At 39.0% G+C, this 23,583-nt stretch overlaps 1 protein-coding gene across 2 annotated transcripts in view; it reads left to right on the top strand.

Moving 5' to 3' along the window:
* Nucleotides 1-20,496, top strand: part of cdk17 (cyclin-dependent kinase 17) — an 84,894-nt gene extending 64,398 nt beyond the window's left edge. For both annotated transcript variants that reach the window (XM_041780743.1, XM_041780744.1), the window contains 14 exons: nucleotides 790-923; nucleotides 9,465-9,590; nucleotides 11,074-11,130; nucleotides 11,230-11,344; nucleotides 11,449-11,543; nucleotides 11,882-11,944; nucleotides 12,213-12,336; nucleotides 12,433-12,553; nucleotides 13,729-13,826; nucleotides 13,938-14,043; nucleotides 14,288-14,330; nucleotides 17,394-17,484; nucleotides 17,578-17,655; nucleotides 19,289-20,496. In XM_041780743.1, coding sequence (XP_041636677.1) covers nucleotides 790-923; nucleotides 9,465-9,590; nucleotides 11,074-11,130; nucleotides 11,230-11,344; nucleotides 11,449-11,543; nucleotides 11,882-11,944; nucleotides 12,213-12,336; nucleotides 12,433-12,553; nucleotides 13,729-13,826; nucleotides 13,938-14,043; nucleotides 14,288-14,330; nucleotides 17,394-17,484; nucleotides 17,578-17,655; nucleotides 19,289-19,329 — 1,292 coding nt within the window. In that variant the 3' untranslated portion in view covers nucleotides 19,330-20,496. The remainder of the gene's footprint in view (nucleotides 1-789; nucleotides 924-9,464; nucleotides 9,591-11,073; nucleotides 11,131-11,229; nucleotides 11,345-11,448; nucleotides 11,544-11,881; nucleotides 11,945-12,212; nucleotides 12,337-12,432; nucleotides 12,554-13,728; nucleotides 13,827-13,937; nucleotides 14,044-14,287; nucleotides 14,331-17,393; nucleotides 17,485-17,577; nucleotides 17,656-19,288) is intronic.
* Nucleotides 20,497-23,583: the final 3,087 nt, after the last annotated feature.

The following is a 23,583-nucleotide window of genomic DNA, read 5'->3' as shown; positions in this document are numbered from 1 at the left end:
CAGTCTTGGCCCGCTGTTATTTACACTTAATATCAACTGTATCAGTCAAAATGTCCCCAATGCTATTGTTCATTTATACGCAGATGACATCGTCTTTTATTGCTCCAATCACAGCATCAGGCTTTCTGTCACTCACAAGAAGCCTTTGATTCTGTACAGGACTCTCTGTGTGAGTTAAAATTTCAAGATGTTTTCAAACACAAAGAAAAAGAAGCCAAACCTGCCTTCAGTTGTCTTTTAAATATCCATGATTCTTTACTGATGACTCTTTCACTTTTAAGCGTCATATTGAGCAGCTTGTAAAGAAGTTAAAGCCGTGACTGGGTTTTTATTTCAGAAATAAGTTTTTCTTTTGGTGCAAAGAAAATATTTGTTTCTGCCACTTCTGTGTGTCTGATTATGGTGATGTTTTATGCATGCATACATCTTCTCAACGCCTTAAATCCTTGGATACTGTTTGCCACTTGACACTGAGGTTTATAACAAATCTTAAGACCTCAACTAATCATTGTACCCTGTATGATCGAGTTGGTTAGCCTTCATCGACCTCTCGTAGGCTAAATCAGTGGCATGTCCTTATTTATAAAGCTTTACAAAATCTGCTTTCATCATACTTGTGTGACTGTATATGTGAAACAGCTGGAAGTTACAGTTTTTGCTCTGTGACTCAGTCACAAAATTTACTTACTTACTGTTTTTTCTCTGACACTGTACTGGTTGTGAGTTGCAGCAGATAGACAGACTTTTGTCCCTTCCATTGTTTTTTTCATTATTTTCATTCTGTTTTAGATATTGTGCACGAGAATCTGAAGATGGGCTCAGACGGGGAGAGCGACCAGGCTTCGGGAACATCTTCAGACGAGGTGCAATCTCCAACTGGGGTCTGTCTGAGAAACCGTGTCCACCGACGGATCTCTATGGAGGTGAGACACTCACGTGCACATGCACACACTAGACAATTTGTCTAAAAACGGCTTACACTGCAAGTCTACTATTATCTCTATTCTTTACATCCTCCTCCCCCCCTGCCCATCGGCCTCATGGGAGATCTAGTTCAAGAGGGGGGTTTGCGGGGGGATTGTTCATCTTCTAATGGGCTCTTGGAGTCTGGCTGACGTGATATTAGCAGGAGTCCTGCTCCCTGAGGAGGACAGACGTGGCGGGTAAAGAGACGCGGCGTGATAATCTGTGCTGTAACCACAGTGGTTCTCAATGTGTCAGGAGTCTCAAGAGCATGAATTCGGCTTTGTTCCTCTTGCTATGAGGAATATAATGGAGTTATATTGAGTAATAGTATTATATTAGCAGGAGTTCATAACACAAGTCCTGCTTACACAACATTTTAAATAAATCCATGAGTTTCCTTTGTATTTCAAACTTTTAAATGAAATGGCACATTTGCATACAGTCAAACGAAAGATAAATATTTAATATGCAGCAGGAAATAGGGCACTGAAGACTAGCAGTCACTCACTCTCATATTTTGAGGCTACAAAAACTTCTTTTCCTTCCTAAAGCAGTCAGCAAGCATTTTAATAGACACTGGATCAAAGATGTTAAATTGGCTTTGGTGGTGGTGGCCCACAGGCTCACAAGACACAATCACTAACACAAGCTCAGCAAATAAAATATGTGCAGGATAGATGGAAGAAGTCCTCATGATTATCAGGGGGCTTTTTTGCCCGCTTCAAAGTGTTTTTGAATTAATTTTCAGGGACGTTTTTGCTGTGAGCCAGTGTTATACTCTCAGACTTGTTCTCCACATGCTGTTATATAAGCTGGAAAAGGTGCTAAACCGCTGTTCTCCAAACAAACAATGCCTAATATTGGCTTTTGTGTGGGTTTGCCCTACATAATATGCAGGCGTTCACATTAAATCATCTTCATCTTTTTAAATGTTTAACCCTGGGGGAAGTTTTACTCTGAAAAGGTTGATCGTCTCAGCCTGGAGGCCTCCTGCCCCCTGCTGGCAGAGGAGCACATGCAACATACCCCTACCTTGACAGCAGCCTTGATGTTTAGCTGTCTCGCTCCCTCACACTCGCTCTCATGCTGTGACCTATTTTCTGCTGTATTGTGTGGTTATCTTAGTTTTTAATACACGTAACAAGCTGAAGGATGTGGTGATAACAGGCTGACAGAGTACACACACGTAATCTCTGTTACATGAGCTTCAGTGTGCTGCTCTTATTGCTTCCTTTTGATACTGCTGGATGGTTTAATTAAATGGCATTGTTTCCAAAAGGAGGTTAATGGCACAATGTGTGCTCCATTTATAACTCTCCTTAGTTTTTTCCACCCATTTCCAGTCACTGGATGCCTTATCACACCAGTCTCCAATACATAAACCCCTTAAGTAATGAAAGACAGGTTGGCATAAGCAGAAATTATGTAATTCTGCTCTGCAAACATCCATCCATCCATGATCTACAGTGCCTAATGTTTAATTTTTTGCATATTTGTCACACTTAAATATTTCAGATCATCAAACACATTTTAATATTTGGCAAAGATAACCAGAGTAAAATCAAAATGCCGTTTTTGATTCAATTTATTAAGAAAAAAGCCACTCAAACCTACCTGGCCTTTGTAAAAAAGTTATTGCCATCCTTTGTTAAATCATGAGTTAACTGATTAACTACTTATTTTGGGAAACTGAGTTCAATTTCACTACCTTACACCTAGGCCTGATTACTGCCACACCTTTTGAATCAAGAATCCTTGGCTTAAAGAGCTCAAAAATCAACACATCATGGCGCTGTCTAAAGAAATTCAAACACAGATGAGTCGGTGAACAAAGTCATTGACATCTATCAGTCTGGAAAGGTTTCATAGACATTTTGAAGGCTTTGAAACTCCAGTGAGCCACTATGAGAGCTATTACCCACAAGTGGAGAAAACTTGGAACATTGGTAAACCTTCCCAAATTTGGCTGGCCCACCAAAATGACTCAGAGCACACTGACGACTCATTCAGAAGGTCACAAAAGAACCTCAAGAAACTTCTAAAGCCTTCAAGAACTGTTGAAAAACAGTCATTGACATCTGTCAGACTTGAAAAGGTTTCAAAGCCATTTCTAAGGCTTTGGATCTCCAGTGAACCACATAAGAACCATTATCTACAAATGGAAAAAACTTGGAACAGTGGTGAACATGCCCAGGATGTCCCAAAATAACCCAGGACAACATCTAAAGACCTGTGGGCCTCACTTGACTCAGTTAAGGTCAGTGTTCATTATTCAACAATTGATGGAGCCAGTGTAACATCACTTCCATGTTTGAATGGCAGTAGAGTGGGGTACAGCAGCCGCAAGGCAATTAAATGCTACTGCATTGCATTTTGAGCATCAAATAATTCATAAGCAGTGATTTACCACATTTTCTTTTCTTAATTGACAAGGGAGAGTTAAAGATCATACCAACAGTCAAACATGGTGGTGGTGGTGTGATGGTCTGGGACTGTTTTGCTGCTTCTGGACTAAGATGACTTGCTGTAACTGATGGAACCATGAACCCTGGTCTCTACAAGAAAATATTGAATATTAAAATGAGTTGGAGCTGGAACCTATCCCAGCTTTCCTTTAGAGAGAGGTAGAGCACACCCTGGACTGGTCACAAATAAATCACAGGGCTGACATATAGAGACGAACAATTTAGTCACTAGAAGACCCAACAAGCATGGTAGGAAGCAGTAGCACCAGGAGAGAACCCACACATGCATAAGGAGAACATGCAAACTCAACGTCCTAGTCTGACAGGGATTCATATCAGCAATTTTCCTGCTGTTAAGTGACACTAACCATTGCGACTCCAGCAGTGCCATTGCAACCATCACATCTATTTTTATGGCAGTTGAGAGATGATACACCCAGTGTAGATAAGGTGAAACTATTGGACGGAGCACCATGATTATATTTGTAGAGCCTCAATTCATAGCAAATATTATCTTTAGACACTTTACAAAGAGGGCAGGTCTAGATCCCACTCTTAGATGTATTGTTTACAAAGTCCAAACATTAACCCATCATAAGCACAGCAATTTTCAATATTTAGCAAGTAGCATTGGCAAGAAAAAAAACAGCCTTTTAACAGGCAGTAACCTCAAACCAAACTAAACTTGTGATGCACAGCCATCTCCTGAAGCTGTGTTGGACTTGGAAAGTGGGATGGAGGAGGTGGCAAAAAGAATGGGATGGATAGAGACAAGCAAATATAGCAGCAAGACAACAGCAGGTCTTACATATGTGATGCTATGGTGTTAGAGAGAACTGTAAAAGTATGTTTAACATCAGCAGGACCACAAAAATAAAAAAAAAAGCATTATAACAGTGATAATAAAGGTAAGCCATCAGCATCTTTACTGTTGTAAGACACAACATCAGGTTAGTCCATTTTTCTACTCATCATAATACCAGCATCATTTCAGTTTCATCATTTTTCCATATTGGCACCTTACAAAAACTCTCAGAATATATATAACCCTTCTCCTATTGCTTAAACCGTGTTGTAGGCTTTGGTTTGACCCACTACTTTCTGCACGCAAATAACAGATTGAAAAGTTAAGTATACCTGTTACAGCAGGCTATTATTTCCCTAACCATTTAAGCTATTACTTTTTGACAGGGTAGAGAGTTGATTTCCTTTGTGACATTTAATACATAATTTATGTTGGAGTACTTTATTTTAAAGAAATTTAGCTTATGCTTGAGTATACATCAGGATGGATTATTGCACTCAGCAATATTTAACACTGCATCTGTTGCTGAGTGAAAGATAAAAACTAGATAGCCAAAGAGCAGGTCCAAACTACATTATGTAGACAGAAGTATTTGGTCCGTCTGTTGAATTCATGTGTTTCAATCAGACCTGCTGCCACAGGTGGATAAAATAAAGCACCTAGCCATGCTGTCTCTATTTGCAAACATTTGTGATTCAAAATTGGTCGTTCTGAAGAGCCCAGTGACTTCAAATGAGGTACTGTGATGGATGCCACCTTTGCAACATGACGATTGCTGAAATCTCATCCCTGCTGGATATTCCACAGTCAACTGTAAGTGATATTATTCAAGTGAAAGCGTTTAGGAACAACAGCAACTCGGCCACAGCAACTGAGATCTGAACTTCCACTGGCATTAATGTTAGCACAAAAATTGTGTGGCAGGAACTTTGTGGAATGGGTTTCCATGACCAGACCTCACATCATCAAGTCCAATGCCAAGTGTCTGATGGAGTGGTGTAAAACACACCAACGCTGGACAGTGGAGCAGTGGAAATGTGTTCTGTGGAGTGATGAATCACGCTTCTCTGTTGGGTGAGTCTGGATTTGGTGGATGCCGGGAGGATGTTTCCTGCTTTACTGCATTGTACCAACTGTGAAGTTTGGTGGAGGACGGATATTACGGGGCTGTTTTTCAGGGTTTGGGCTAGGCCCCCTATCTCAAGTGAAGGCCAATCCTAATGCTTCAGCATTTTTCAAACATTTTGGACAATGCTATGCTTCCAGCTTTGTGGCAACATTTTTGGGAAGACCCTTTTCTAGTCCAACATGACTGTGTCCAATTGCACAAAGCAAGGACTATAAAGAAATGTATTTATGAGTTTGGTGTGGAAGAACTTTACTGGCCCTCACAGACCCCTGACCTCAACTCCATTGAGCACCTTTGAAATGAACTTAAATAGTGATTTTGAACCAGGCTTTCTGGTCCAACATCAGTGCCTGGCTTCTTAAATGCTCCACAGACTAAATAGGCACACATTCCCACAGAAAGACACCACAATCTTGTGAAAAGCTTCAATAGAAGAGCTGCAAAAGGGGGGGCAACTACATATTGAAGCACATGTATACAAAGTCTTCACAGTGCCTGTTGATGTAATGGTCAGGTGGCCAGATACTTTTGTCCATGTAACGGAGATAATGTGGTAAGTTCACAAGCAGCTGGTCCTTAAATTTGGCTCACTAGGCTTGGAAGATATTTTGAGTCTTGTTTTTGATGATCCATGATCAACTTATCAATCGTGTCTTTCAGTTCTGTAATCTTTTCACCAAGTGCCTCACAAACTATGTAAGCGGCATGAATCTAAAATAAATGAGATTAAAATTGCTGAGACAAGACAGACACAATCTGCTTTAGACTGTCATTACATGATGAGCTTTTTAAGCAGCACACAGTTAAATTACATAATACCTTTCCTTTTCAAGACACTGATTTGCCTTACATAATCGTGGCTTTTATTTGAACTCTTTGTTGTCATTATTCAGGCATCATCTTCGAGCTGCATTGTCACAGAGGGCAGAGGACTACGATAATGAAATGAGAGAGGATGAGCTGAACTTAAAAGCAACCAAACAGATGTGACATGTCTCCTCTGTGTATTTATACTTCTCTCAGCCTCGTTTCTCCACATCAGACGGCAGCATTATGTCAGATCATCTCTATCAGATGTGCTCTTTATTTGATCCCAGAATAGATCCAATCAGCAACAATGGGCTGAGTATTATTGACAATGATAGCTTGTGGCTTGAATACAGACTGAGGATATGAGCTTTAAACATTAATAAACAAATGTATGATGTGTTTTATCTCCACCTGGTCTGCTCATAAAGGTTTTGCACTCCTGCCGCAGCCACTGCAGTCACGCTTCGACACACCGCCCCTTATTTTTACCCTACATAAGACGGCGATCGACCTGATCTCTGTCTCCTCTCTTGGGGAGTAGGAGGAGATGAGAGCGAGTTATTTTAGACTGTGCTCCTTCCTATGTCTGAGCGTGGGTGGGTGGGTGTGTGTGGGCGGGCGGACACAGAGGCCTACATTGTCTTCTGCTGCTTGCTTCAGAAATACTCCACACACCTCGTGTAACACAGATTTTTTCCTATTTTGCAGACTGCACAAAACAAAAATGTGGATAATCCTTCACTCGTGCAGTAAACAAAGAGTGAGTGTTAAAGTAACAAGAATGATAAGCAAGAATTTGGCTATTAAAAAGAGGCTTTTAGCTTTGAATTCTGAGTAAGACTCTCCATTTACACATAAACACAAAAAATAAACATTTTTTCAATAACTAAGATCAAAAATTGTCAATAACCACAAATCTTGTTAGACTGAATTCATACATTTTCCCATAAAAAAGGAAAAGGCATTTTATTTGAACAAGTAGCTCTGTCCATCTGCACTGGAAGGTCTGGCAACAGGCAATCTGTAAGGCATGAGCAACAGTTCACAGAAATTGTAAGTAATTGCTTATAAGAATGCAATTTATTTATCACGCTTCATCCTATTATCACATAGTTGCTCAACATGATCACAAATTGCATTATTCTTTCACATCTGTAAAAAGTCAATCCATAGCCCAGGCTTTTATTTATTTATGCCTTTATTTGCATAGACAGGTTGACCTTTAGGCAAATGTAGCCAACTCCCTGGGGCGACACACTCCAAAGGGCTTTAATAATTGTGGATAAAGTGCACTGAAGAGGAGATGCACATCTAAAATTATAATTGATGATTAAAATATGCATCTTGGATGTAAATAATGGACCAAGAGGGAATAAAATAGCACCAAATTGAGTTTAATTGACCATAAAAACTTTGCTTGAGAGGACTCCGGTCTTCAATGGCAAGGCACAAGACACTCAAAAAGGCCAAAATGTATTTAAAATTAACAAATTATAATGAGTAGGGAGTCTCTCCAGGTGCAATAGCACAACACTACAAACATTGAGAAAATCTCTTCCTCCCTGAGGGGTGGTGACATGGTCAACAAACTCCTCAGGAGAGAGGCGTTTTGGATACACACCCTCAACACGGTTGAACCTTTTGGGCTCAATAAAGAACTGAGCCTCTTATGTTTTTTGTAATGTTCTGCTTTGTTGTACATATTATGTATGTATTATGTGTTTGTTGTCAATCTGTTCATGCATTTATGACTGGATTGGAGGGTTCAGTGCTGTCACAGTATTGGTACACTGCGTGCTGACTTCCCACTCTAAGCAAGAGGCTCTGTAATGAGGAGGGTTTTTTAAATTTTTCAAACCGCACCACTACAATTTGACTCTGATGAAGACACAGTGCGTGTTGCAACATTAGGCCTCTGCACTTGATTAAACTGCACTAAGTGATTCTTGTGCTCCAGCGTTTTCTTTGGATTTGCCTGTAAGATAGATCCATTGAAACATCCATGTACGAAAGAAATTATAATCAGCTAGATCACTGTACATTTTCTGAAACAAATATTTGGTAAATTACTGTGGGGAGATTAATTATGATAAACTACAGAAATTCTGAGATTTATTCTGATTACAGCAGTAATTAAAATGTAAATATATGGTGGGTTTGAGTTTGTTGGACTTGTTGCAAGTATTGTTGGTATTTGGATATTTTTATTTTAGATCTGACTGTCTTGTAGCTCCCTCGGGCTGTACCACTTTCTATTGGGCTCAGTATGGTACCCTAATCTGCCATATGCTTGGTTTAGTCACCAGTTAACCTGACTAGCATGTTTTTGGTGTGTGAAAGGAACCCGGTGGACCTGAAGAGAACCCATGCATGCTAGAACATGCCGTCTCCACTTTGAAAGGCTGTGTCCAGGAGCATTCTTAATGTGAGGAAACATTGCTATTGCAACATCCTGCACATTTTATGCCTTTATTGATAGAGGAGGACAATGGACAGAATAGGAAACAAGGATGATAGCTGAAGTGCCACAGGCCAGATTCGAACCCTGGGCCGACCACGTACATGCGACGGGCCTTAAACCACTAGGCCGTCTGCGCCCCAACTATTCTTGTTCATAACAAAATGGTGAAGTGCCTCTTTTTTATTCTTTGTGTGAGCTTTCAAATAACTTAAAGCGCCGCTTTTTATTTGGGACAGGCGTCAATATGAACAGGGTCTTAAATTATTTGCAAACTAAACTTTTATGCTCTTTATATTTTGATTTATTTGGCAGGGACAGATGCACTGTTCTGTGTATAGAGAAAAGTTTTCTAATGAACTGTGAAACAGCATTTATAACTAATGATACTTTCTAATATCTGTCCCTAGAATACAGAGAATATAAAGGAAAAAGAACATGCTTATATAGAGTTAATCTGGGTACTAATCTGTGTGAAAGTCTATAAATTGTAAATTTACATCAGAAAGAATATTTATCTTTGTACAAATCAAGATACACATAAATAAAATTATAAATCCTATCACTAATTTGATCCATCTATGACAACCTTACAGTAAGAGCCTTGTTAGCCTATAAAGCTGTATGAACATATCAGAATTTCTTCAGGTGTTTATTGGAAATTGATTACAACATTACATTATAATTGGAAATGGAAGAAAATCTTTGTTGGAGTTCGTCTTAGTTTTGTGTCTTGCTGCTTTCTCTTTATCTATGTAACTGATTTGAGCTTTTACTTAAGGTATGTAGTAGTTGGAATACTCAATATTCTTAAATTTGTGTGTTTTTAAGGACCTCAACAAGCGCCTGTCTCTGCCTGCTGACATCCGAATTCCCGACGGTTACCTGGAGAAGCTGCAGCTCAGCAGCCCCCCCTTTGACCAGCCGCTCAGCCGACGCTCCCGCCGAGCCTCGCTGGTCAGTGTCCGTCTGCGTTCATGTCTATGTCTGTGTATCTGTCTGTGTTTTCTACCTTTATTGCTTTTGTGGTGCTGTTACCGTAGACTCCCTTGGTGCCGGTTACCATAGCAACTGGCCCAGTGTGAAGCAAGGATTGATTAATCCGGAGCCACAAGCGTTTACCTCCCTCCTATAGTCCCATCAAATTAGATCATAACACTCAGCTGTGGGGTAACTATGCAGATTTGTTGCTAACTGCGACAAAGAGGCTTATGTACAGTAGAGGCTTACCAACAATAACGGCCAACCTGGGAAATTCTAAGCCAAATGAACATGAAGTTGTGGCTCTTTTTAAAGGGAATCTAGTGGTGAAAAAATAACTTCTTTCCCTCCTGGATAACCACAAAACAAAACATCAGATCAAGATATGTCCTGAAACTACAGTGAACTATTTCTGTAAAAAAGTCACATTTCTCTGAAGTAGGAATTTTCAAATGTTGTTAAAATGGCATTTTGTCTAAAAGTAACATGTAAAACATGCAGAATAAGCTGTTGGTTGTTCTTTAATAATGTCTAAAGATACAACTATTACTGGATCACTTTTACACTCAGGAAAATCTAAAAATTGCAGATTTTCTTGTCCCTCAGACAAAAGGGACATTATTTTTCTATGGTCTCAAATATAAGGAAAAAGTTTAGGAACCACTGCTTTACACATCATGCAAACATTCTAATGTCATTTTTCTTTCTAGAATGTTTTGCAAAAAAAATCCTACTTTTCTTGTTTTTATGTTTGTCCGACCAAATATTGTTTTTGTTATAGTATAGAGCAATTTATTGCATGTTTGTTAAGAAATAAATAAGATGAGGAACTTAGAAAATGATCAAAATTGAATTTTGTTTTTGTTTTTGTTTTGTTTTGTTTTTTTTTTGGGGGGGGGGGGGGTCTTATTTAGATAAGTTTCCCAAATGAGTCAGTCCTAATTCTAACACATAAAATAGGGCCCCCAGGACTGATTTATTCATATATTTTTTATCCTCCAACCGTAGGAGAATATAAACAAGAAAACAGCCCTTGTCTGCTTTAGTTTCAGTAGTTTTAGTGTACATAAAGAAAATGTAGTTCAACATGATGATCCAGTATGCCTGTGTGTATTGGTTCTGTGTTCTTTTGCTCTTCAGTACAGTGTGTTTAATGTTTTTTATATTTATATTTTATGTCATTATATTTCTTTTTTATTCTTATTCATTGTTTTTGTTCTATATCCTCATATTTTGATTTTGTATAAAAGAGAGTTGCTCTCTCAATTACCTTGTTTATTGAGCTTACTATGATAATAAATGCATTCTGATTTATATTCCTGATTTTTGTATAATTATTAAAATGTCTGATATCTGCTTTACCCGATGTAATGTGCCTATTGTGGAGTTAAAAACAGAAATGTTGGACCTTACTGATGGGCTGCCATTCTAACCCTTTCCTTCTGTGTTGTTCCTCCAGTCAGAGATTGGTTTCGGAAAGTTAGAGACGTACATAAAGCTGGACAAATTGGGAGAGGTGAGGAAGTCTTGAAATCCTATCCAACACTAATTACTGAGGAAAAATCTTACATATTTATTCAGTCATTTACATAAGAGTTGTGTGTTTTGCATTTAGGGAACCTACGCCACAGTATTTAAAGGACGCAGTAAGCTGACGGACAACCTGGTGGCGCTGAAGGAGATCAGGTTGGAGCACGAGGAGGGAGCACCATGCACCGCTATCAGAGAAGGTGAGCCACTTCTGTCCTAGATATTTAGTTCCCACAACACTTACCTTTCTAGTTTACTCTTCGTCCATGATTCATTGGTGTTTTATCTTCCTTTGTCTCTGCAGTGTCTCTACTGAAGGACCTCAAACACGCCAACATCGTGACACTACACGACATCGTCCACACTGACAAGAGCCTCACGCTCGTCTTCGAGTACCTGGTAAAACTCACTGCCTCATTTTATTAATGAATGATGGTCTGTTTGAGAGCTTTTCTGGCAAAATTACCTCTAATTGAACATAAAGGAAAGAGCTGGATTTGCATTTAGATGGAGTCTATAATAATAATTCATTACAATGGGTATGCTCTGCAAAGTTCCATGAACGGAGCAGCAATAGATTCAGAGAAGAAACTGATGAAAGCACTGAGTAAATAAGATATGAGAATTAAAAACATTAGAATAAACAGAAATATAAACATACTTTTCACTTTCACCTTGAAAAATGATATGAAAGAAAGTATTTTACTTCTTCCTAATGGTGTCATCTCTTCCTGTAGGACAAGGATCTGAAGCAGTACATGGATGACTGTGGAAACATAATGAGCATGCACAATGTGAAGGTGTCTCTTTATTCTTCATTTGTTGATTTTATTATGCTTTTACTTCCAACTTTTATGTCAGTTTGATAAATAGACAGCACAGTACGAGGTTGCATCAGTCCATGGTTCTTTGATCAAACAGTAACTAAAGGTCTAAATGTCCCATTTCTTGTGTTATTTACATCCCAACTAAATAAGTTTAGAGATAGACATGTTTACTAACTGTAAAGATCCCATTTTGTGCACACAATCAGACATATTAACACCAAGTTGTAACATGTCCTCCCAGATCTTCTTGTTCCAGATTTTGCGAGGGTTGTCGTACTGTCACAAGAGGAAAGTTCTCCACAGGGACCTGAAGCCCCAGAATCTCCTCATCAACGAGAGAGGAGAACTCAAACTTGCTGATTTTGGTAAGTGAAGGCACAGCAGCAGAATCAGGAGGAGGAGGAGGAGGAAAAATGTGAAAAAATACATTAGATAATTTTGACATCTTTTTCTTTTTACAGGTCTTGCAAGGGCCAAGTCAGTCCCGACTAAAACTTACTCCAATGAGGTGGTGACTCTCTGGTACCGGCCTCCAGATGTTCTTCTGGGATCATCTGAGTATTCAACACAGATTGATATGTGGTAAGAGACTGTCAACCCCTCTATAACTGACATTTTAAAGCTCAGTACACACATTGTTAAAGCAGTAATCAGTGTGTCACTCAAAAAAGCATGCATTGCATGCATTTATTAATGCATTGACTTCTGGCCGCTCTCCTCATCACCTAGGCAACATGGCTTACCCTCAGTCCATTCTTGGCCCCAAAATTTCAAAGAAAGTCTCAATAAAAGAAGGAAAACCTTAATACAAATTCAATACATGTGTATGGTACTATGTAAGTGTGTGTTTACATATATATAAGTACATGTAAGAACATACGTGTTTGTGTGCATACGTTTTTATTTGTATGAACGGGTGCATGTATAGGTCTGTCTGTATATGTATGTATATATTATTACCATTACTATGATTTACCGTATGACTATTATTTGATTTATTATTTAATCTGTTATTATTATTATATGTCTACTATCATTGTTGTTGTTGTTATTATTATTATTATTATTTTATCTGATTTAGTTGTCAGTATAATTAGTTCTCACCCCTCTTTTTTATTTTTATTTTTTGTATTATTATTATTATTTTTTTTTTAAGGATAACTACACTTTCTTAATAGCCATCTCCTTTCCCCCTTAACCTACAAGACTGGAATAATGTACTGTATAAGCCAGGACAGCTTACCACAGGAAAGATTACTCAACACCAAGGCTAAAATAATTTTGTTTGTTTGTTTTGTTTTTGGGTGTTTGTTGTGTTTTCCTGCTAAAAGGAAAAAAAATGCGCTGAGTCCCCATTACCCAAGATCTACAAATCTACAGTGTGACATTAATGTAAATCACACATCATCCAAACATGACTGTTTTTTCTGTATTTGCAATACACAAATCTTGCTGCAGCTTTCTAACAGTGATGTTATTACCTATTAAACATGTTGCAAAGTCCCTGTTTGCTTCTTGCTGTTGAAAGGGACATATCAGACCCTTTTGCACCTGCCCCCTGGGGTCTAAATGAGACATTTTTGTTGTACATGTTGTTGGTTGGTCGATACTCCAGATACCAAAATATATGGGTCTAAAAGGTTGTTTTTTCATGATATGTCTTCTTTGAATATTGAAAGCAAAACTAAACTTGAGTTTTTCTAACACTACTTGGAGCCCTTAAATGACCTCTCCTGTTGGTGTGTTTTCGTCTGCAGGGGCGTTGGTTGTATATTCTATGAGATGGCTGCAGGTCGGCCGCTGTTCCCCGGCTCCACTGTGGAGGACGAGCTCCACCTCATTTTCAGGTTACTAGGTGAGTGTTTCCTGCCTGTCAAGGTCACAATATCAACCTGAAAGGCTTTACTTGTTTTCATGGAACATGCTAATACTGTATCAATGACTGGCTGTGATTCTGCAACTACAGGCACACCCACAGAGGAGAATTGGCCGGGCATCTCCTCCGTCGATGAGTTTAAATCCTACAACTTCCCCAAATACAAACCACAGCCCCTAATCAACCACGCTCCCAGGTACAGTGCTCTGTGTGTGTGGGTGGATGTCCGCCTGCTTGTTTGTTTTTATTCACCCCTGGCTCTACTTTTCTTCCTCTTTTACTTGAACACTATGAGGGTGTTTTCACATGCACGTGGGTTTTTAACCACAAGCAGGAAATCCTGTGGAACATTTCACAGTTGGCTGTCCACTTCCTTCCTCATACAAGCCCCCCATGCGGCAGGCAGACAGTAAACTTGCTTTTCTTTTTGTCTCCTCTAGGCTGGATGGTGAAGGCATCGAGCTGCTGCTGTCTTTCCTCAGAGTGAGTCTTTATTTCACCATTAAAAAAAACATGTACACCTATGCATTCAAACCTGCTGAACCTGCCACCCACATCTCAGATATTTCATACCACATGGTAAGAAATATGGTTATGTGAGATTCTGGAGGCTGAAGATCCAAGTTATGAGAGTTTTTGGCAAGTGAATTTGCAATCAATGGCAGAGGATAATCATGGTCCATCACAAGTTAACAGCACCCGACATGACTGAGATTCAGCAACAGAACGGCAGATTCCAGGAGCAGTTCCATTTTATGATGTAGCTGTATATCACATGACATTCAGGAGAACAAGTCATGTCCTTCACAGCGGCTGCAACTATAATAGATATGAGGTTTGACTGTTAAATGATGAGACAGTGCTTATGAGGATAAAACCATGTGGTTCACAGTCACACTCAGTGTTCTATATTAAAGGTTGGGTATCCATACATAAGTGCTGTAAGTTTTCTATAAATAACGTCTTTAGTTCACTGCCAGCTACTGATTGAAGTGCATATGTTTACGAGCACATTCTAGGCGCTCATGCACATCAAAAACTTGTGAAAACATCCAACAAATTGAACAAATCGTTGGAAGTGATCGACTCAGTAGAAGAATGATAGAAGAAATGGTCTCCATTGATAAAGAGGCAGGTCAGCTAATTTTGCATGAAAATTCAAATGTAACAAAAGTGTGTGCCAAAACTTCTGACTCCTGGCCAAAAGGAAAAACTCAGAAAACTTTGTGGAGACATTTTGGAACACATTGAAGGAAACCCAGATTGTTTTAGAAGGAGTGATTACATACACGATACCATCGTCACCAAAGATGATGAAAGCACTACAAAGTTAGTCCAAATGTTGATTATAGACATTAAGGGTATCATTTTGGAGAAGTGGGTACCAGAACTGGTCAGTGGTGAATCAACACTATTGCAAACAGATTCTAGAAAAACTGTGAGAAAAGTCTATAGAAAGGGACCATAATGGTTTCATTCTTCAGAAAGACAACGCTCCAGCCCACACTGTGGTCTCTGTAAAGCATTTTCTGGTCCAAAACAGTGCTTATCACTCTCCCTATTTACCTGATAGAGCACCAGGTAATTTTTTCCTAAGATCAAAGTTTTGAGTCCGTGTCAGAAGTTAAAAAGAGAACAACAAAGGTTCTGAGACAACTGTCTGAGGAAAACCTATTGCTCAGCTTTGATCAGAAGAGGCCTGAATGGAGCGGTGTGTTGATGCAGAAGGGGAGGATAGTGAAGGAGAAAGACACTGAAAAATACTTATGTTGAGTTAAATTATTTAACAGCACTATTCTCTTTTATTAGCCATACCTCGTACATTGCACATAGGAAGCATTGTTCATTTTGGCAGCTACTTTGACTTTGGGGCCAATCCCATTTCTTCCCTTAACCCTTTCCCTCAGCCTTTTCCCTTCGTCTGCCCCTTCCCCTTGCCCCTTGAAACAGAGCGGTAAAGAAGGGATGAAAACCTTCCCTTAAGAAATGAGATGCAATTTGATTGCTGTTCATCATCACACATTGTGTCACAGCTGCGTCATCGGAGGTGACAAAGCTTTGACCATCTGGTTCCTACTGGGTTGATCTTCATTTATTTATACAATTAATAACCCTCATTTACACGTGTAGATACCAAAAATACAGTGGCTAAAGATTGAATATATGAAAAAAACACAACTGTTGTGTTTTCTATAATCATTATGCTGAAAATATTTTTTCATTTATGCGCCTCCTTTGTTATCTGTTGTGCCATTTCGCAATTGAACACAGTGCACGGAGAGGAAATTCCTCATACCCCTTGGTTTCAAGTGTGGTCCTGAAAAATCTTCAATTCAAGGGCTATGTAGCCCTTGGTCCTTAGCCCTGCCGCTCGATTCAAAAGAGAATTGGGACACCCCTTCACCTGACGGGAACGTGCAAAACAAAGGGGTAGGGCTAAGATAAGGGCTAAGGGGTAGAAATGGGATGCACCCTTGGTCTTGGTCCTCTATTTATTAAATTTCTTTTTGTTTTAGTCACTTTTTAGTCATTTTCACAGTTAAAAGTTCTGGTCTAGATTTAGTCGATAAAAAAATATTTTAGTCCATTTTATGTCAATTAAAATCCTCATGTTTTAGTCTTTACTAAGACAGGAATTATTTTATTTAGACTAATTTCAATAACAATATTGTAAAATTGGTTAATGGAAATTCTACATAGCTTTGTAGCTTTAATATGTACACTTTTCTTTCTTTATTGGTATATATTTTTACATATGACCAGCAATGTGGGCCTTCTTTGTTTTTTGCTCTGTATTTTAAAATGATTTATTTATCTGGACTTTTCCAATGACTGACACTTTAAAATAAGTGTAACCAGAAGTTTTTGTACCAAAATTAAACAAATAAACTTGTAAACATAGGAGTTTTTGCTATATTTAGTTCATAAATGACACCCATGTAGTCTAAGTATTTTCCCTGATCCCTTAAGACCACTGGTGGTAGCATAGCAGTGACACAATCGGCAAAATGTAAAAAGTGCTTAATCAGCAAATTATAATAATGCAGATTCAAAGAGAGTGGCTATTTTAATAGCTTATACTCATTTTAAACAAACTGTTGTTTAAAAATGATTAGCAGTATAGCCTAAGTGCACAGTTTGGAGAAAGTCCCTCATAGTCTTCTTGAGATATCCCATTCACAAGAAAGGCCCATATGGATGCATGAACATATGGATGGATGCTATTTGTCCCTGGCTTTTTTACGCTGAAGTATAAAAACACATCTCACTGTGTCTTCTGTCTTTCATTCAGAGTAAATAGTTCTGCATTAGATAGCAGCTGTTTTCCTTTCCTGCTGAGACTGAGTTTAGAAATGATATAGTACCGCTTTTAGACAGCAGGTGGCGCACCATTATCATTATATCCCCTTACACAGTATTTTCAATGACCCTCCACTCCAGTCCTGTGTCAGTCGGTCACAGTGAATCACTGATAGCAGACAAAACATCCACAGCTTCATCTGCTGAGTTCTTGGGGTGGTTGATATTTCCTGTTTGTCTCCACAGTATGAGTCCAAGAAGAGGATTTCAGCTGACGAGGCGATGAAGCATTCCTACTTCAGGCAGCTCGGGATGAGAGTCCACACGCTGTCTGAAGGTAGACACAAATGAATGGAGTCATCTTCAATCTGTCCTGTCTTTGTTTGTATTTTGTCAGCTTTATTCTGAATCTTCTTCCTGTGTTTTGCAGGCGTATCAATATTCACGTTAAAAGAAGTGCAGCTGCAGAGGGACCCTGGCTACAGGAACTCCTCATACCCAGATTCAAGTGAGTGGGTAGCAGTTCAGATTTTTCAGCATTTAACCCTTTGAATCTTTAGATATTAATAGAATTATTATTTTGATTTATTTTATTTATTCTAGGGGTCAGTGCCTATTAATGGACATGGATATATAAACGTAGCTGTAGTAACCAGATTGTAGCTGTTGGCTAATTTCCATCTGTAATCCCTGGCAGGTTGATGGTATATATATTGAAAGGTGTAGATCATGCATGCACATAACAAAAATATCCATAGAATTAGACAACACCCAGAGACCAAACAACATAAATATTGCAGTATTATGGAAAGACCCATTTAAAACAATACAGAAGATTGCTATAGACTTTGCTTAAGACTGACCACTTAATATGACCATGGGGCAATCATTAGACTGGTAAAGAGGCTGATAAACGGTGACAGGCTTGTCACTATGATATTATTTGATCATGACTTTTAAGGAAAGAGATATCCTGACTTTTAGTTTCTTTGTTAAGATGCTATGTACTGTGGTAGAACTGCTAGTGTTTATCTGTAGCCATTAGGCTAAAAGCATGCTCAGGTCTATTAAGTTCTGTCTTTTCTTACATGTTTAATATGTCTTTGCTGTGATCATTCCTGTGCCTAAAAACGGCAGCCCAGCAGCTTTTAATTTCAGGCCAGTTGCCGTCACCTCTATAGTGATGAACACCTTTTCAAGCTTGTAAAGAAGAGAATTACTGAGGGAACTGAGCAGGCACTTTATCCTTTATAGATTGCCTGTCACCGTGAAGGTAGCAAACACGCCAGACTGCTGTTCTTTGATTTCTCGTTTGCTTTTAACACTATCCAACCCCATATCCTTGCCGTGAGGCTGTTAGAGCATCTTAACTAAAGTAGTAGCTCGATTCTTTAACAAACAGATCACAAAGGGTCGAAGCAAATAGTCACCATATCTGATCATCTTATTCTTCTACAGGCTCACCGTAGGGGTGTGTACCCGCAGCATGACTTTATACTTGTGTAAAAGTGAATATGAGGACAGGTTTATTATAAAGTTTGCAGATAATTCAGTTATAGTGAGTTTGTTGCACAATGAGTTCAACCATGGTCCCATTGTAGACGAGTTTGTCTCCTGATGTGATGATTCATTAATATTTCCAAGACAAAAGATACGGTCATAGATTACAGAGCCCATGCTCCAAATCCTAAGCCTACAATAATCAAATACCTATAATACTTTCTATGCCTCCCTCTCTAAATTGAATTATAACATAAGTATACTTATTACTATGGTTTTACAGCATTATAGGTGCGTATTAACACATTATAAGCACTCATGACTATTTGCCTATAATGACATTAATACCGTGGTCTTGGTGAATACTCGATTCTGATTTGCTCTGGAAATTCCATTGGTGTCCATTAACTTATCAAACACCTCTTGAATTGTGAACCTGTGTTGTTGTTTTTATCCCTGAGATGCTGAACTCCTGTCTGCCCATCAAATTTACCTTTCTGGGTTCAAGAACCTTGAACCTTGAAAAGAATAGTATTAATCTGAACTTGATCAGTAACATTGTCCCCTGCTGTGTTGTTTTTAGTGGAAACCCAGTGCATTATGGGTCTTGTATTTTAATTTTTCTTTCCTTCTTCTTCCAGGTAATGGAAAGATCAACAGGAGGCAGAGCATGCTCTTCTAAAGTCTGATAAAGAGGATGGTGGACTGTCCCACTTCATCGTCACTCCCCACCAATGTCTCGCATGAGCCCACCTCCCCTCAGAGTGACCCCCTCTCCCCTTAGCTACACATCAGCACACACACACACACACCCCTGCGAGCGATGACTCTGGGTTGGTTCTTTATGGAGACTGTGTTTATTTATTGGGGGGTGGGGTCAGGTTGAATTTTTTGCTGCTAAACTACTACTGTCTGTATTTAACACACTGTGTGTGTGCGTGTGCATGTGTGTCTATGTGTGGGTGTGTACATGATGTGAACTCGAGACGCCACGCACAGATGAGCAGTCAGTAACTTTTGTTTTTCTGCTGACGATTCTCCGGCTTCATTTGAGTTTAGAATCCCACTGATGTTGACGTCGACGCTGTGATCCAAGTTGTTGTTCTTGTTGTCGTGCTTGGAGACCGAACGCTTCAGTTTCTCGGATTTGTTTCCTTTTATAAATATGTATATCTATATATATTTGAAGTTTATGTTTTGTTTTTCTTCGAGCTTCCGTGACTGAACTCTACATTTACAGGTTTAGAGAGTCTGGGACGGTTACACGGTCTTGGGACGGTTTTCCTTGATTCCTTCTTGACATTTTTCCTGAATCATTTCAGTCAGACTCTTTGTCTGGAGGCCCTGCTGCCCTCTGGGGTTTACGCTGATGCTCAGAAATCAGCAGTGGGAGAGGACAGTGGTAACAGTTTTGAGCTGTGAGATTAAGAAGCACACACGAGTCCAAACAAACTGGAAGAGCATGACTTACAGGTCTTTGCTCCATGACGGGACCAAAAGAAGAGGAGAAAGGAGGAAAACAGTTTGGAAGTAAGAAGAGGAACACTGGAGCTGAACAGGAAATCATCTGATGTCCCACAGGAAGCCAGCAGGCCTTCCCTGAACCTCTCACAAACTGCCAGGACTTCAGTGCTTTTTGAAAAGGAAATAATGCAAGCTTCACTTTCTCGCTCTGTGTGTATTCAGAGATTTCACTGCAGTAACTCTTTTTATTAACTTGCACTTCATTGTGTTTTTTTGTTTGGAATCAGGGACCCGGGGGCCTCAGCGTGGCCGAGTTTACCCATCAGTATTAAGATGTGTTCTGTGTCTGTGACCTTTATCCTCTCCTTGTGAAATAACAGTGTCATTGTGGCATGTTTTTCGGAGGGGTGGAGATGGGATTGAGGGGGTCGGGGTGGGGTATTCAATGGTTGTTTTCCACTTGGCGTCGGACCACTGCTCCAGCATTTATACACAAGAAGAAAAAAAAGATTTCAAATTGAAATTTTAGGTTTTAATGCCGCTGTATTGTTTGCAACTGACAGTGATGCTACAGATGAAGCCGGTTGAGAAGTCTCTCTTCTGTATTCTGCATGTTTACTGCAGCAAAAAGAAGATCTCACAAGTTTATTTTACCTTCTTTAAAAGATTCGCTGGTGTGTTTGCATTCCTGATTTTATTAAGTTACAGCACACATTTGTCTTATTCCTGCAGGCCAACAAAGAAGAACTCAACTGTTCTTCTCATCCAGATAAAACCAGAAGCAAAACTGTTACAAAAGATGTTTTAAAGAAGATTCAATATGTTAAATAGCAACTCCGATGTTTCTAAATATATTTTAAATGGCTTGATTTTCAAAAATATAATTCTATATTTATTTTCAGGCCTTCAGAATTAGTTGCATTAATTTGGATTAACTAAGGTGCACAAATTTTTTGTTTGCAATCTATTGCATGCTTATTTTACCTTTCAGCACACTTTGGTTGAGCTATGTTAGCATTTCCCTGCAGCCACAGCAATTGAAAGAGTCCACCACTGCTCCTTAATGTCTCATTTTACTTTAAAAACTCACAGACTGCTCAGTGGACAAGTCAGAAGTCATCTGCACCGTGTGTTATAGACATTTACCTTTTTATTGTCCACTTATTTCTTTTTGTTAGACGTTTTTTTTTTTGGGCTTTTTTCGCTTTATTGAAAGAGGAGGAAAGTGGATTGAATCTGGAAGAGGACTCAAAGAGAGTGGGGAAAAGACATAAGCACAAGGTCATCTGCACCCGTTGCTCACCTGTTTCCTTTAAATCCATAACAAGTTCCTTTATCCGTGGTTAAGCTCATGACAAAATATTAGATCTAGATACAAAAGCAGGTCTGTATCCAAACAGGAAGTCAGTTACCTACACTTTTAAATGCAAAATACTGGAATTTACAACTGTGCCAGAACTAAATCTTTTGACCTAATATAGATATTTTTCTTTTTACTACCTTGAATAATTTAAAAGTTTTCAAAGCCAGAAACCCATAATTTTTGTAGATATAATAGGAAACTGTCCCATCATGGCAGCATTTACATCAGGATGTGGGGGGTGGAGTTGCAGGCAATCACTTTCTTTTACCCTTTCCATCATTTTTCTTACTATTTAGATTAAGTACCCCTTGTCAAGATTAAAGCCTGTCACATTTCCTACTTTTATATGCAATGAAACCCCAACAACAGAAGCAGTACTTATTATGTTGCAGTAGGTCGATAAATATTGAGCAGCAGCTGATTATTCTGCAGTTATTGCAAAGAAGAAAAGAGAGGAGAAATCGAAGTAGATGGAAGATATGGCTTCTGAATCAGCTGAAATAAAGAACATGTAATTTTGCACTCGTGGCCACTCAGCTAGCCACTTATCTTGCACTATAAGGGCATGCACTATGCCTGTAGACAGACTTGTAGACCATCACCCAGAGCGGGCCTGCACATAGAAATAACAGGGGTCCTCATAGGCTAAATTAAAGCGCCCTCCTCAGATCTGATGTAGTAACCAACGAGCTAAAAAGTGTTTCCAGCAGCGTCAGTGCGAGCATCTTGGCTACTATTGGCTTCAAAGCCAGGCTCAGAGCAAGTGTAAGGCGAAGTCCTTGCTCCACTTCCCTTTACTGTTGTTTTTTTACATTATCTACATTTTTGTTTTGTTTTTTCAGGTCCTTGCATGGCTAAATGAAATTTTAAGAAATGTTCTTACTCCTTTTGCTGTAAGAACTGGATGAAGAAATTGAACACCATTTGTGCACTTTTGTAGTCCGGCAGCCTGACACTTACGCTTAGCACAAATACTTAAATCAATGAGAAAGCAAGTGTTGCTATGTCTGAAAGGTAAAAAATTTGCACAAAAGCACCACTAAAATCATTATATTATATTTCATTTTTTTAAATCTTACAGACTTAGAAATGCAGAAATAACTTCTTGTTGGTTCTCAAAATATGACACTCTGGACTATTTCATGGCCATTAACAGTAACGCGAACTCTTGTAGACCAGTTTTGACCTTGCCAGCTATGAAAGCGCCCTGAAATTTACCTCCTGGGATGATTAGTGAGATACTATGAGATAAACTTTTATATAGAGCAAAATATCTCCCACTTTGTCACAGTTTTTTTTTTTTTTTTTTCAGTTATTAGTTTTTACATTTCTGATCCAAGAGGAAAGTGAATGATCATGTTTTAGCTTCTGGTTCTTCACATCAGCAGGCACAGGAGAGAAATCCATCACAGATAAGGCAGAAACAGCCATTCCTTCACTCACAGTAGCAAAGAAAACCTGAGTGCCGTCAGTGTGTAAGCTTCTGCTCTTAATAACATCAGGAATGCTTTGAACAACACCAGCTGGACATGTAAGAATGTACAGAGATGAATGAGGGGAGATTTTCATCCTATTTCAGCTCTTTAGCTCAAAATCTAAAGGAATATTTCCCTGTACCGTCTGCTGATTTTCAGCAACACAAGTTCATTAAAATAAACTGATCAGGGAGAGGATGCTCGGAGGGTTCTGGTAGCACAACTAAAGCTTGATAAATAGCAGAGAGCATTGATGTAACAAACATTGACTTTAACAGTTTGAAGCTAATAGTGTCATCCTGTTAACATGCTGTGTTTGGGTGATAAACAGTGGAGAATTTACTGGATTGATTTACTTTTAAAAGATTTAAATGTGCCCAAAATTTGGTCAATTTAAGTTTTAAGCAACCAAATGGGAGATACTTTCCGTTTTTAACATTCCAGATAATGGGAAAATGATGGCGTTCACAAGGAAAAAGTGATTATGTAAATGGATTTACCAGCAGAGCAGCCCTTTGATTTCTTCCCTGGTAGCTTTAAATGGGTGAAACCTGCTCCTTCCCTTCCTATTTTATTCCACATTAATCCGTATCCTGTGGGTTTGGATGCTCCACTGAAACCCCAACACAAAATA

The sequence above is a fragment of the Cheilinus undulatus genome, linkage group 23 (assembly GCF_018320785.1).
Source record: "Cheilinus undulatus linkage group 23, ASM1832078v1, whole genome shotgun sequence".
Taxonomy (NCBI): Eukaryota; Metazoa; Chordata; class Actinopteri; order Labriformes; family Labridae; genus Cheilinus; species Cheilinus undulatus.
Note: the sequence above shows the minus strand (reverse complement) of the source record. Positions and strands in the feature narration are given on the sequence as shown.